The sequence below is a fragment of the Spea bombifrons genome, chromosome 11 (assembly GCF_027358695.1).
Source record: "Spea bombifrons isolate aSpeBom1 chromosome 11, aSpeBom1.2.pri, whole genome shotgun sequence".
Taxonomy (NCBI): Eukaryota; Metazoa; Chordata; class Amphibia; order Anura; family Pelobatidae; genus Spea; species Spea bombifrons.
This window is the reverse complement of record NC_071097.1, coordinates 775,428-788,204: the sequence shown is the minus strand read 5'-3', so window position 1 is coordinate 788,204 and position 12,777 is coordinate 775,428. Positions and strand designations below refer to the sequence as shown.

The window sequence follows — 12,777 nt, the reverse complement described above, 5'->3', positions numbered from 1 at the left end:
GACATTAATAAACACATATTCATTAACCCCTTAATGACAAAGCCTGTACATGTACGGGCTCAAAATGGTTTTCAATAGGTTTAGGGACCGCCCATTATCCTTAAGGGGTTAATAAATACATATTTTTGTATTTATTTACTCCTTTATGGTTTGCACTCTGGTGATATGATTTTTTTTTTTTGGTTAGGGAGGAGACCTGTATGGCAGCAGCAGTCTTAGTAGAGACGTTTAAGCTCATAATTTCCACTTTTGTTATTTATTTTGACTTCGCATAATAGTACAATTATTTTTTAAAAAAAAAGTTTTAATCCCCATTATCTTCCCATTTAACACAAACCCAATGAGAAAACTGTTCAAAAGTTTTTTTTTTTTAATTGAAAAATGCATCAGTCTGATGGTTGATCGCGCATCACTATTGGTCTGGAGGATGCCATTTTGAGGGACACTTTTCTCTCTTAGCTCCTTTTTCTTGTGTTTTGGGAGTTTTGTTTATTATTTATTTATTTCCAGGAGACCTCTGAGGCAGTGGCACCTGCTGATTTGGAGAGTTTATAAATCTCAGCCTCCACTTTATGAATCTCCTGGTGTAAGAGAGAATTGCTAGCCTTTTATAATCCGCCATGTTGGTCTGAAGTAAAAATACAACACAAATTGCACGTCAACAGGCCGGCGGCCTACTACTGTACCTGAAATGTATGCAGATGATTATTATCACCACCAGATTACCTCCTGATTATCACCAACTACACTTAGAAAATGCTGTATTTGGACAAAAGCTGCCGATTAACGGATTTACCTCTGACGATGCCCTAGGCCTGACCCAGCGCAGCACCTCCAGCAAACTCAGAAAATACTGCCCGGCTAATATAAACAGTTTATATAATCACACAAGGCTCCACCCACTACATGGTAACCCAATCACCAACCCCCGGCAGACTCCAGTTAGATTAACTCTTTCCTAATATAACCATGGCCTATATTTGTCTTCAAGCCTCACAAGTAGAATCTGGCCTGTGGTAGAGAGGGAGACGTCAGATGATACAAAAAGAGATCTCGAGAATACCTCTGACTAGAATGCTGACTCGGGACAAACGCTGCCCACTTCTGCTCCTTTTGGAGGAAGGCGGAATCCATATTTTTTTTATACAGTTTCTTATTCCGCTAAATAGGGCCATTGTGGGAAATAAAACCAAATCCTTGTTCTTGGCTTCATTTCCCAGCCATGGCTTAATACCTATAATTAGCTGCCTCTTATGCTCCTGTCTCGCATACACGGATAAAACCCCCTAAATAAATAAAACTATTAAATTATGTGTTATTGACACTTAATTTAAGAAAGAAAATCCACATTTCGTTACATTCGCCATCTTTATTACAGGTACATTTATTTTTACTTGTTCTCATTATGGAAAGGGATATGTAGTTTTTTCCAAAGCAGCCCAGAATTTTAAAAAAATTATTAAAGAACTATAGATAGATAATAGCTTTAATTAAACCCAGTAAATCACTTGGAGCAATAAATGTGAAATTCCATTCAGACGCAGACGTAGTAACATTCCCAGATTTAGTCAAGTTACGGGGAGCGAAATGGCCCTGGCGGTATATTGTAACCAATTGGATTTCCTCTCTCTGAGGTGTCACTAGTTGCCAGGCAGATAAATTATTCAGAAATCATGAATCCCAGCTCTAGATGCTCACCCAGGCTTTTCCCCAAACCCAGAACGCAGCGTGAAGCGGCTCAGTGAAGGTGGTAGTGAAGGTGTGTAAGTGTCTGACCGGGTCACACAGCTCATAAAAGGACAGCCGCCCGGCCTCATAGTCCAGGAATATCCCCAACCCCTGACAGGACGGGAGGTGAGATAACAGGATTAATTTTCCATTATGTCTCACTGCATACTGATTACCCGGCCACCTCCACAAACCCCAGGACTTCTTATTATATCCAATCCATGACTGATCTCCTCTCCTGTCTATACTGGGATAGGCCAACCCTACAACCCATTCCCCTGAGTTACTGCCCTCCACTTCCCAGTAATGTCTCCCTGAGGAGAAACTTCTGGTGCTTAAAATCTGAGCATAATCCTGAAATCTCTCTGGTGTTTCTGGGTAAATCTGGTTTATTCCTGACCAGGATACAGTTTTCAAGTCACCTGATACATCTACACGATTACCAGCCGTGTTTACATCCAGTAATATGTCTGAAGCCTGAGGAGCAACAAGATGTCCCTTTGCCCCGGTCACAATACCAGTTAAACCTGTGTGTAAAATCACTGAGATCAGACCCTCATCCAGATCTACAGCACGGAGATTTTTATCATCTCTCTGTGTGTCCTTAATAACTTCTTCATGCTCATCACTCTCAATATCTCCCTCCTCAGCTTCACAAAAGTCAGTTTCATTTAATTCCCGTTCCTGTAAGACAGTTAATGGGTCAGTAATGTTGAACAGCTCCTCGATGTCTTGTATCTTCCTGGAAAGTCCCTCCTTCTTTATTTCCAGCTGCTGGATTAGATCTGAGACTCGGAGTAAGGCCTGCACTTCCTGCCGGGAGATCTCACTCAGGACTCTCTTCTCTAGAGCTTCCAGCTGTTCCCTGATGTCTCTAATCAGGGCAGCGACTCGCTCCGTTTCTCCAGTTGCTTTTTCTTGTACTTCTCTCCTGCGCTCCTGCAGACTCTGGACTCGTTTCTCTGTCTCCTCTCGCTTTGAGGTCAGTTTCTGCAGAACATTTTTCAGTTTTTGCTTCCTCTTTTCAGAGGCTTCATTCAGAGTCTCCACCTGGTGTCCCCTGTGCTCTCCGTCCAGCCTGCAGGACACACAGACACAGACAACATCCCTTGGGCAGTAATACTCCAGGACCTTCTTGTGGATGGAGCATTTTCTCTTTTCAAATGACATGGTGGGTTCAGTTAAGACGTGTTCTGCAGAGCTGCTGTGGACTCTCAGGTGCTCCTCACACAGAGAAGCTTCACAATGTAGGCAGCTTTTAGAAGCAGGAACGTGACAGAGAATACAGTAAGTGCAGGAAATCCCAGTTTTTCTTAGATCTGACGAAAAAAGATTCTGTGCTATGTTCCTCAGTCTCAGGGTCGATTTCAGCTCAGGTCGAGTCAGAAACCTTTCTCTGCATTCAGGGCATGAGTATCTCCCCGCTACCTGAGAATCCAGCGCATTTCTAATACAGACCCGGCAGAAGCTGTGTCCGCATTTCAAAGTTACGGGATCGGTGTAAACGCTCAGGCAGATGGAGCAGGTCAGCTCCTCTCTCAGACCGGTAGATGCCATCACTGAAAACAGGAGCAAGAAACGAAACTAAACTGGTCTGATTTCCCAGAAAGCTACTCGCAACTAATTAACCCTATAGGTTCCTATTTGTAGTACCTCATTTGTGTTCTTTTACTATTTTTCTTTCTTAAGCACCAACAACAATTCCACAACACTGTACAATTTAAATATGAGGGGACTTAACATACACATGATATACACACATGTATATATATATATATATATATATATAGATACTGTGGCAAGGTAACGGAGTCTGTCTACGTCAGTGGCAGGTTGGAACGCTCAATATTCCCAGCATGAGGGGGTTAATTGCTGGAAGTCAGCAGGTGGAACCAATTAACCTGCACTGAGGTGTTTAAAGGGCTGTCGTTAGAGGTATTAGTTGTCTGGAAACAGGGAGAGAGGCAGTCAAGCCAGAGGCCCTCAGACTTTATAAAAAAAAAGGTGTTTGGAGTTTTTTGTTTTGATTGGGCCATCCTGCCACAATACATAGACACACCAGGAGCTACTTTACAAAGTTCCTGGCAATAATGGTGGGCTTATAAGGGCCATGTTAATCATCTTACAATTTAAGAATTATGATATGGGTAACCGAGACATAGGGGAAAGTGGTTGCGGGTAAAATAGAATCTATAAAGAAAATGAAGGCATGAAGGTGGCTTGCGTTGATCTTGAGGTATTAACAGGAAAGCTTTCTGTCTTGGAAGGAGCTTGTGGCAAGATGGTGGCAAACAATGGATGCCCTTCCTTTCAGTAATTTTAAAGAATATTTGTGATGATACATAAGTGTGGGTTGCACACACAACCTGTATAGGCCACAGTACACAATATATAATTTAACACAGGATTTCAAAAGGGTCCAAAGTCCTCGTTTCAACAGTTCACGATGTTATGAAGACACGTTCTGCTCATGGAATTGTCAATAGCCTCCCAGGGCGTGGTGGCCAGAGTCAAATTAATCAGAGAAACCTTCAAAGGTAAGTGTAAACTGTGGGAAAACACCACATGAGACATCCACACAGGTTACGGTGGACCTGGAGCAATCTTGAGTGATGATCTCATCCCGCTCTATATGCTGCATACTAAACCAAGAAGGCTTTATGGGCAAATGCCAATGAGGACCCAACTGCTGAAAGCAACTGATCTTTGTCCAAACCTACCTAGCTTCCTTCAGGTAAATGTTCTATGGACAGATAAAACCAAAGTAGATATCTTTGGCGATGCATCCCTGTGAAATGTTTAAAGGCAACAAAATTAAGCTTATAAGGAAAAGAACACGCTACTTCCAGTAAAATATAGTGGAGGATCCGTAATGTTGTGGGGCTGTCTCTGGTACTGGAGGCCTTGAAACTATTAAGGAAATCATAAAATCAGGATTACCAGGGTATTCTACAGCAAAATGGTATCAGAAAACTAGGTATGGGATGAAGGCTGTGGGTCTTCCAGCAGGACAATGATGTAAAGCACGCAATTGAAAGTACAAGAGAATGGGTTAAAAAAAGACACTGTTTTAGACAGGCCATCAATGAGTCTCAATCTCAATCCAATTGCAAACCTTTGGAAGGAGCCGAAATCTGCCGCTAGGAAAAGGAATCCTGCAAAACGTTCGGGAGCTTGAAGAAACTACAAATGAAGAGTGGAAGAGACTGCAAGAAGCTTATAGAAACACTAGGACTCTGCCTTTAATGCTGTCCACGTCATATTTTATGAAATCACATCAGCTGAAGATACATCCCTTTGGGTGTCCAGTTAAAATATTCTCATAATACAAAGTAGGTACATTTCAAATTAATTCTGAAGGTCTATATGATGTAAAGAAAAACTCAGAGGTACCAATAATATTGACCATTACAGTATGTAGTGTTTGCAAGAGAATTCAAAAACAAGACTGAAGAACTCTGCGGGATTCCACTCACACTGAGAGGGAGTCCCACCGAAACAAACCCCTTCCCTTCATCCTCAAAAACCGAACAGAAGTATTTACTGAGGCATCGGCTAGATCTTTATCCTCTTTTAACCCCGAACACTTACAATCACCGAGCGTCTTAACTCCATCCAACTCCCCAAAAGGAAGCAGTGGGTGCTCACAAACCCAAGGGTAGGATTCAGACCTTCCACTTCAAAGCATACAGTCCACAAGCAGCACTTGATTACCGCAAAAATAAAGCTAGTCGACTCTAACAGTAATAGATGATTAAGCACCTTGTTTGACAGAGAAGTTGGAGATGGGGGGTCTCAGAAACCCCTTACAGCTGTGTCAGAAACAGTCGAAAAAAAGAAGCAACAAAAATATGAAGGGTGTCGTAGGGGAGAGAAGAAGGGCACAGAGATTTGGGAGACGGACTGGTCAAACTAAACAGGGACCTTTGCAGGTATGATATGTATGACTCCGTTTGACATTTAAATCCCTGAATGCCTCTTAAATCCAAAACATAAAGTATGATTTCGGCGGAACGGATTATTGCAGATGCGATAAAAGAATATTTCTCATCAGCTATTTTATTTGATTATATAAAAAACATTCAATTGCATTAAATTGATGCAGAATTTGAGAAAGAATTTAGAAAACAGTTTTAAAAATTGGTTAGGAAAATAGATAGATAGATAGATAGATAATAGGGCTAATTGCCATTAATGAAACCATGTATATTATTATTTTAGTACAATAAATGAGAAATTACATTCAGATGCAGACATAGTAACACTCCCAGATTTACTCAGACACGAAATAGCCCTGGCACACAACGGGTTATTATGTTGCTATCTGTTGTAACCAATCAGATTTCCCCTCTCTGAGCTGTCACCGGTTGCCAGGCAGATCAGTTACACAGAGATCATTATTCCCAGCTCCGGATCCTCACCCAGGCTTTACTCCTTACCCCAAACGCAGCGTGAAGCGGCTCAGTGAAGGTGGCAGTGAAGGTGTGTAAGTGTCTGACCGGGTCACACAGCTCATAAAAGGACAGCCGCCCGGCCTCATAGTCCAGGAATATCCCCAACCTCTGACAGGACGGGCGGTGAGGTAACTGGATTACTTTACTGTCATGTGTCACTAAATACTGATTACCCGACCAGCCCCACAAACTCCAGGACTTCTTATTATATCCAATCAGTGACTGACGTCCACTCCTGTCTATACTGGGATAGGCCATCCCTACACCCCATATCCCTGATTCTCTGACCTCCACTTCCCAGTAATGTCTCCCTGAGGAGAAACTCCTGGTGCTTAAAACCTGAGCATAATCCTGAAATCTCTCTGGTGTATTCGGGCGACTCTGGTTTATTTCTGACCAGGATACAGTTTTGAAGTCACCTGATACATCTACACGATTACCAGCCGTGTTTACATCCAGTAATATGTCTGAAGCCTGAGGAGCATCGAGACGTCTCTTTGCAGCGGTCACAATACCAGCTAAACCTGTGTGTAAAATCACTGAGATCAGACCCTCATCCAGATCTACAGCACGGAGCTTTCTATCATCAATGTCTCTGTCATTATCATCTCCCTCCTCAGCATCACAAAACTTATAATGGTCTGATTCCCGTTCCTGTAAGACAGCTATTGGGTCAGTCGTGTTGCACAGCTCCCCGATGTCTTGTATCTTCCTGGACAGTCCCTCCTTCTTTATTTCCAGCTGCTGGATTAGATCTGAGACTCGGAGTAAGGCCTGCTCTTCCTGCCCGGAGATCTCACTCAGGACCTTCTTCTCTAGAGCTTCCAGCTGTTCCTTGATGTCTCTAATCAGGGCAGCGACTCGCTCCGTTTCTCCAGCTGCTTTTTCTTGCACGTCTAACCTGCGCTCCTGCAGACTCTGGACTCGTTTCTCTGTCTCCTCTCGCTTTGAGGTCAGTTTCTGCAGAACATTTCTCAGTTTCTCCTTCTTCTTCTCAGAGGCTTAATTCAGCGTCTCCACCTGGTGTCCCCTGTGCTCTCCGGCCAAGTTGCAGGACACACAGATACAGACAGCGTCCTCGGTGCAGTAATATTTAAGGATCTCCCGGTGGACGGAGCATTTTCTGTTCTCCAGTGAAGCGGTGGGTTCCGTTAGAACATGTTCCGGGGACTTGCTGTGTTTCTGTAAGTGTTTCTCGCACAGAGAAGCTTCACACAGCAGACAGGTTTTAGCAGCAGGTACAGGAGAGTAACAGTAAGTATAGGAGACCCCAACGTCCTCCTCCGCTGGGTAAGTAGATCAGAAAATCTCAGCTATGTTAGAGAGTCTCCGAGTTTTCGTAAGCACTGGGTAAGTCTTATATATTTCTCTGCGCTCAGGACATTTATACCTCCTCTCTTCATCCGGTGTGCGCCATGCTCTGGTGATGCATTCTTGACAGAAGCTGTGTCCACATGACAAGGTTACAGGATTTTGGTAAATTTTAGGGCAGATGGCGCAGGTCAGCTCCTCCTTGAGATCAGCAGAAGCCATCAGTGGAAGTAGCAGGACGAAAACTAGACTGAATTTCCCGGAACGCAGATGGGGAGCTTTATCATGTTCTAAACACAGGGAGGGGACTCTTTATTTCGCATACCTTCTGATGACGCTCTAGATGAATAATTGCCGTGTCCTATTTATGTTCGTATTGCGATGCATAACTATGAATTGCACGGTGTGGCGTTGTGCATAAGCCCGATAATCATGTAAATCTTGGTAATGAGCAGGAGAAATGCATTCGCTCCGTACGGCATCATACATTCATGCGCAGATACCCAGATTAATAAACCAATTAATTTATTGATAAATAATTAAAAACACAGTGTTTTATTGACCTTTTCTCCTCCCTTCATGGTGTCCACCCTGGTGAGCGACAGCCGACGTATTAGAGAAGTTTAAGCAGTTTATTTCCACTTCTGTTATTTATTTGGATGTCATATAATTGTAGACATGGAGGAAAGATGAAGAACTTTCCTCCAATGATCTCCCCGTTTATATCAAACCCGATGCAAAACGTGAAGAAAAGAAAATATTTTCCTTAAAAAAGCATTGTATGGTTATTTGAGCGCCGGCCATTGTTGGTCTGGGATATTTTGATTGCCTCTTTTCTCTCTGCCCACCTTTTTCATGTTTTTTGATAACTTTGTTAGAATTTTTGTGATGATTTTGAAGATAATTATTCAATAATTAATAAAAAATAAATAAAATGAAATTATATTCTTTACGATTTGTGGATGAAATGATTGGGGATTTATTTTTCCATAAACAAAACCAGATTTTGATCATATGATGAATAATTTACAGCATTCTACGAATTTCAGGAGTTAAATATCGAAAAGAAAACACAAACATTTGGATTTGAGTGATTAGCAAATAAACTTGTCAAGAAAGGAAGGAGGAAACGGAAAGTAGAGAAGTGAAGAGTGGTATGAGAAAAAAAAAATAGAGAAAATTGAGAGGAGAGAAGAGTGACACACTCACACACACGCGCTCACACTAACACTCATACATACAGTCATTAATGCACAGAGGCACTGGGATTAGGGAGAGGGACTGACGAGGGCCGTGTCCTATTTTTGTTCTTAATTAGATGCATAATTATGAAATGCCCAGTTGCACAGGGTGGGGTGGAGTGGCGCATAATGCCCAATAATTCAAAACGAGCTAATCCGGTAATTAATAAATACATGCGTTCATTAAGAAATAAACCGCTTTGTATTATTACGCTTTGTATTATTACGGTTTGTATTATTATGGTTGAATTTTCCGCTGTCGTCCAAGTCTAGTCTCTGATACCCTACAAGTATCAATAATGTCCTGACCTGTTATTCCGTCAGTCCTCACCCTCATCATTCTTCTGACATCATAATATCTGATCCAGTGTGGTAGCAATGTCACCAGGAACACCCACTGACATCTGGGAGAACGCCCACTGACATCAGCAGGACTGCCCACTAATCTGGGCAGTTCTGACCTTATCCCTCCAGGGTATGCTCCAGAGGGCCGGAGCCCACAAATTCCCAGGTATAATTAAGAGAGCTATAGGGGAGTAAAGAAGGGCACAGAGATTTGGGAACTGGCCAAACTAAGCAGGGACTCTTAGCAGGTATGCTATTCAGGTTTCTGACTTCGATTGACATTTGTCTGTGAGTCCCACTTAAGTCCAATAAGTAAAGTGTGATTTGAGAGGGATGGATTTTTTCAGATGCCATGAAATTATTTTAATATAATTAACACCATAACACAAATCCCCATCAGCCAATTTATTTTATTAAATGTCACCATTAAATCATGTTATAAATGCAGAATTTGAGGGGGGGGGGATTAAAAAGCCCCAGAATTTTAAGAAATTTGGTTAGGTCGATTTAGGAAAGATAGATAATTAATTGCCATTAATTAAACAGAGTATATAATTACTTTTGGCACAATAAATTAGAAATTCCATTCAGAAGCAGGTATAGTGACGTTAGATTTACTCGGGTCCTAGAGCGTGAACTAGCCCTGGCATACAATGGGTTATTAAGGTGCTACCTGTTGTAACCAATCAGATTTCCTCTCTTTGAGCTGTCAGTAGTTGCCAGGCAAATCAGCTACACAATAATCATTATTCCCAGCTCCGGATCTTCTCCCAGGCTTTACTCCTTACCCCAAACGCAGCGTGAAGCGGCTCAGTGAAGGTGGCAGTGAAGGTGTGTAAGTGTCTGACCGGGTCACACAGCTCATAAAAGGACAGCCGCCCGGCCTCATAGTCCAGGAATATCCCCAACCTCTGACAGGACGGGCGGTGAGGTAACTGGATTACTTTACTGTCATGTGTCACTAAATACTGATTACCCGACCAGCCCCACAAACTCCAGGACTTCTTATTATATCCAATCAGTGACTGACGTCCACTCCTGTCTATACTGGGATAGGCCATCCCTACACCCCATATCCCTGATTCACTGACCTCCACTTCCCAGTAATGTCTCCCTGAGGAGAAACTCCTGGTGCTTAAAACCTGAGCATAATCCTGAAATCTCTCTGGTGTATTCGGGCGACTCTGGTTTATTTCTGACCAGGATACAGTTTTTAAGTCACCTGATACAACTATATCATTACCAGCCGTGTTTACATCCAGTAATATGTCTGAAGCCTGAGGAGCATCGAGACGTCTCTTTGCAGCGGTCACAATACCAGCTAAACCTGTGTGTAAAATCACTGAGATCAGACCCTCATCCAGATCTACAGCACGGAGCTTTCTATCATCAATGTCTCTGTCATTATCATCTCCCTCCTCAGCATCACAAAACTTATAATGGTCTGATTCCCGTTCCTGTAAGACAGTTACTGGGTCAGTCGTGTTGCACAGCTCCCCGATGTCTTGTATCTTCCTGGAAAGTCCCTCCTTCTTTATTTCCAGCTGCTGGATTAGATCTGAGACTTGGAGTAAGACCTGCTCTTCCTGCCCGGAGATCTCACTCAGGACCTTCTTCTCTAGAGCTTCCAGCTGTTCCTTGATGTCTCTAATCAGGGCAGCGACTCGCTCCATTTCTCCAGCTGCTTTTTCTTGCACTTCTCTCCTGCGCTCCTGCAGACTCTGGACTCGTTTCTCTGTCTCCTCTCGCGTTGAGGTCAGTTTCTGCAGAACATTTCTCAGTTTCTCCTTCTTCTTCTCAGAGGCTTCATTCAGAGTCTCCACCTGGTGTCCCCTATGCTCTCCGGCCAAGTTGCAGGACACACAGATACAGACAGCGTCCTCAGTGCAGTAATATTTCAGGATCTCCCGGTGGACGGAGCATTTTCTGTTCTCCAGTGAAGCGGTGGGTTCCGTTAGGACATGTTCCAGGGACTTGCTGTGTTTCTGTAAGTGTTTCTCGCACAGAGAAGCTTCACACAGCAGACAGGTTTTAGCAGCAGCTACAGGAGAGTAACAGTAAGTACAGGAGACCCCAACGTCCTCCTCCGCTGGGTAAGTAGATCGGAAAATCTCAGCTATGTTAGAGAGTCTCCGAGTTTTCCTAAGCACTGGGTAAGTCTTATATATTTCTCTGCGCTCAGGACATTTATACCTCCTCTCTTCATCCGGTGTGCGCCATGCTCTGGTGATGCATTCTTGACAGAAGCTGTGTCCACATGACAAGGTTACAGGATTTTGGTAAATTTCAGGGCAGATGGCGCAGGTCAGCTCCTCCTTGAGATCAGCAGAAGCCATCAGTGGAAGTAGCAGGACGAAAACTAGACTGAATTTCCCGGAACGCAGATGGGGAGCTTTATCATGTTCTAAACACAGGGAGGGGACTCTTTATTTCGCATACCTTCTGATGACGCTCTAGATGAATAATTGCCGTGTCCTATTTATGTTCTTATTGCGATGCATAACTATGAATTGCACGGTGTGGCGTTGTGCATAAGCCCGATAATCATGTAAATCTTGGTAATGAGCAGGAGAAATGCATTCGCTCCGTACGGCATCATACATTCATGCGCAGATACCCAGATTAATAAACCAATTAATTTATTGATAAATAATTAAAAACACAGTGTTTTATTGACCTTTTCTCCTCCCTTCATGGTGTCCACCCTGGTGAGCGACAGCCGACGTATTAGAGAAGTTTAAGAAGTTTATTTCCACTTCTGTTATTTATTTGGATGTCATATAATTGTAGACATGGAGGAAAGATGAAGAACTTTCCTCCAATGATCTCGCCGTTTATATCAAACCCGATGCAAAAAGTGAAGAAAAGAAAATATTTTCCTTAAAAAAGCATTGTATGGTTATTTGAGCGCCGGCCATTGTTGGTCTGGGATATTTTGATTGCCTCTTTTCTCTCTGCCCATCTTTTTCATGTTTTTTGATAACTTTGTTAGGATTTTTGTGATGTTTTTGAAGATAATTATTTAAAAAAATAAAATGAAATTATATTCTTTACGGTTTGTGGATGAAATGATTGGGGATTTATTTTTCCAAAAACAAAACCAGATTTTGATCATATGATGAATAATTTACAGTATTCTACGAATATCGAAAGGAAAACACAAAAAATGTGGATTTGAATGATTAGCAAATAAACTTGTCAAGAAAGAAAGTAGAGAAGGAAAGGAGAAGTGAAGAATGGTATGAGAAAAAAAGAAAATAGAGAAAATTGAGAGGAGAGAAGAGTAAGGCTAGGTTTCCACTTGGGTTTTTGTCCGGCGTTTTTTTCTTGAAGAAAAACGCCAGGAAAACTGCCAAGAAAACTGCCACTGCATTTACCTGCGTTTTGGCGTTTTTTCTGCAGTTTTTTCTGGCGTTTTAGCCTTTCTGTGGAAATTGCTTTTTTTGACCTTAGGCAGTTTTTCCAGCCTTTACAAGTTAGAAGTTTCACCCAGATAAAAGGGATTAGGATAAATGGCAAGTATCTGCCCTCTCCTGATGTCATTTACTTGGTAGACCCTTTTGTCTCTTTTCTGTGGTTTGTAAGGCATGCTTTATTCCGAATGTCTGCTCCTCTGGGAAGATTAGCCTCCAAATGATGGTGCAAATTGTTTGCTGTTGCTTTTGGCACGCAGGATCCGGTCGCGTATGTTTGTTTGT

At 42.5% G+C, this 12,777-nt stretch overlaps 2 protein-coding genes and 1 pseudogene across 2 annotated transcripts; all 3 read right to left on the bottom strand.

The window, feature by feature from the left end:
* Positions 1–1,355: 1,355 nt before the first annotated feature.
* LOC128469178 (E3 ubiquitin/ISG15 ligase TRIM25-like) lies at positions 1,356–3,300 on the bottom strand. The gene has a single exon (XM_053451013.1). It carries the CDS (start codon positions 3,283–3,285, stop codon positions 1,687–1,689), a length of 1,599 nt encoding a protein of 532 aa, XP_053306988.1. The 5' UTR covers positions 3,286–3,300; the 3' UTR covers positions 1,356–1,686.
* Positions 3,301–5,886: 2,586 nt separating this feature from the next.
* Positions 5,887–7,775, bottom strand: LOC128469162 (E3 ubiquitin/ISG15 ligase TRIM25-like; annotated as a pseudogene).
* Positions 7,776–9,825: 2,050 nt separating this feature from the next.
* Positions 9,826–11,695, bottom strand: LOC128469271 (E3 ubiquitin-protein ligase TRIM39-like). The gene has a single exon (XM_053451094.1). The coding sequence runs from the start codon at positions 11,413–11,415 to the stop codon at positions 9,826–9,828; it is 1,590 nt and encodes a 529-aa protein (XP_053307069.1). The 5' UTR covers positions 11,416–11,695.
* Between the last annotated feature and the right edge of the window lie 1,082 nt (positions 11,696–12,777).

Bases quoted from the DNA above. Each gene is read 5' to 3' on its own strand.
- LOC128469178 (XM_053451013.1), bottom strand. From the start codon at position 3,285: ATGGCATCTACCGGTCTGAGAGAGGAGCTGACCTGCTCCATCTGCCTG.
- LOC128469271 (XM_053451094.1), bottom strand. From the start codon at position 11,415: ATGGCTTCTGCTGATCTCAAGGAGGAGCTGACCTGCGCCATCTGCCCT.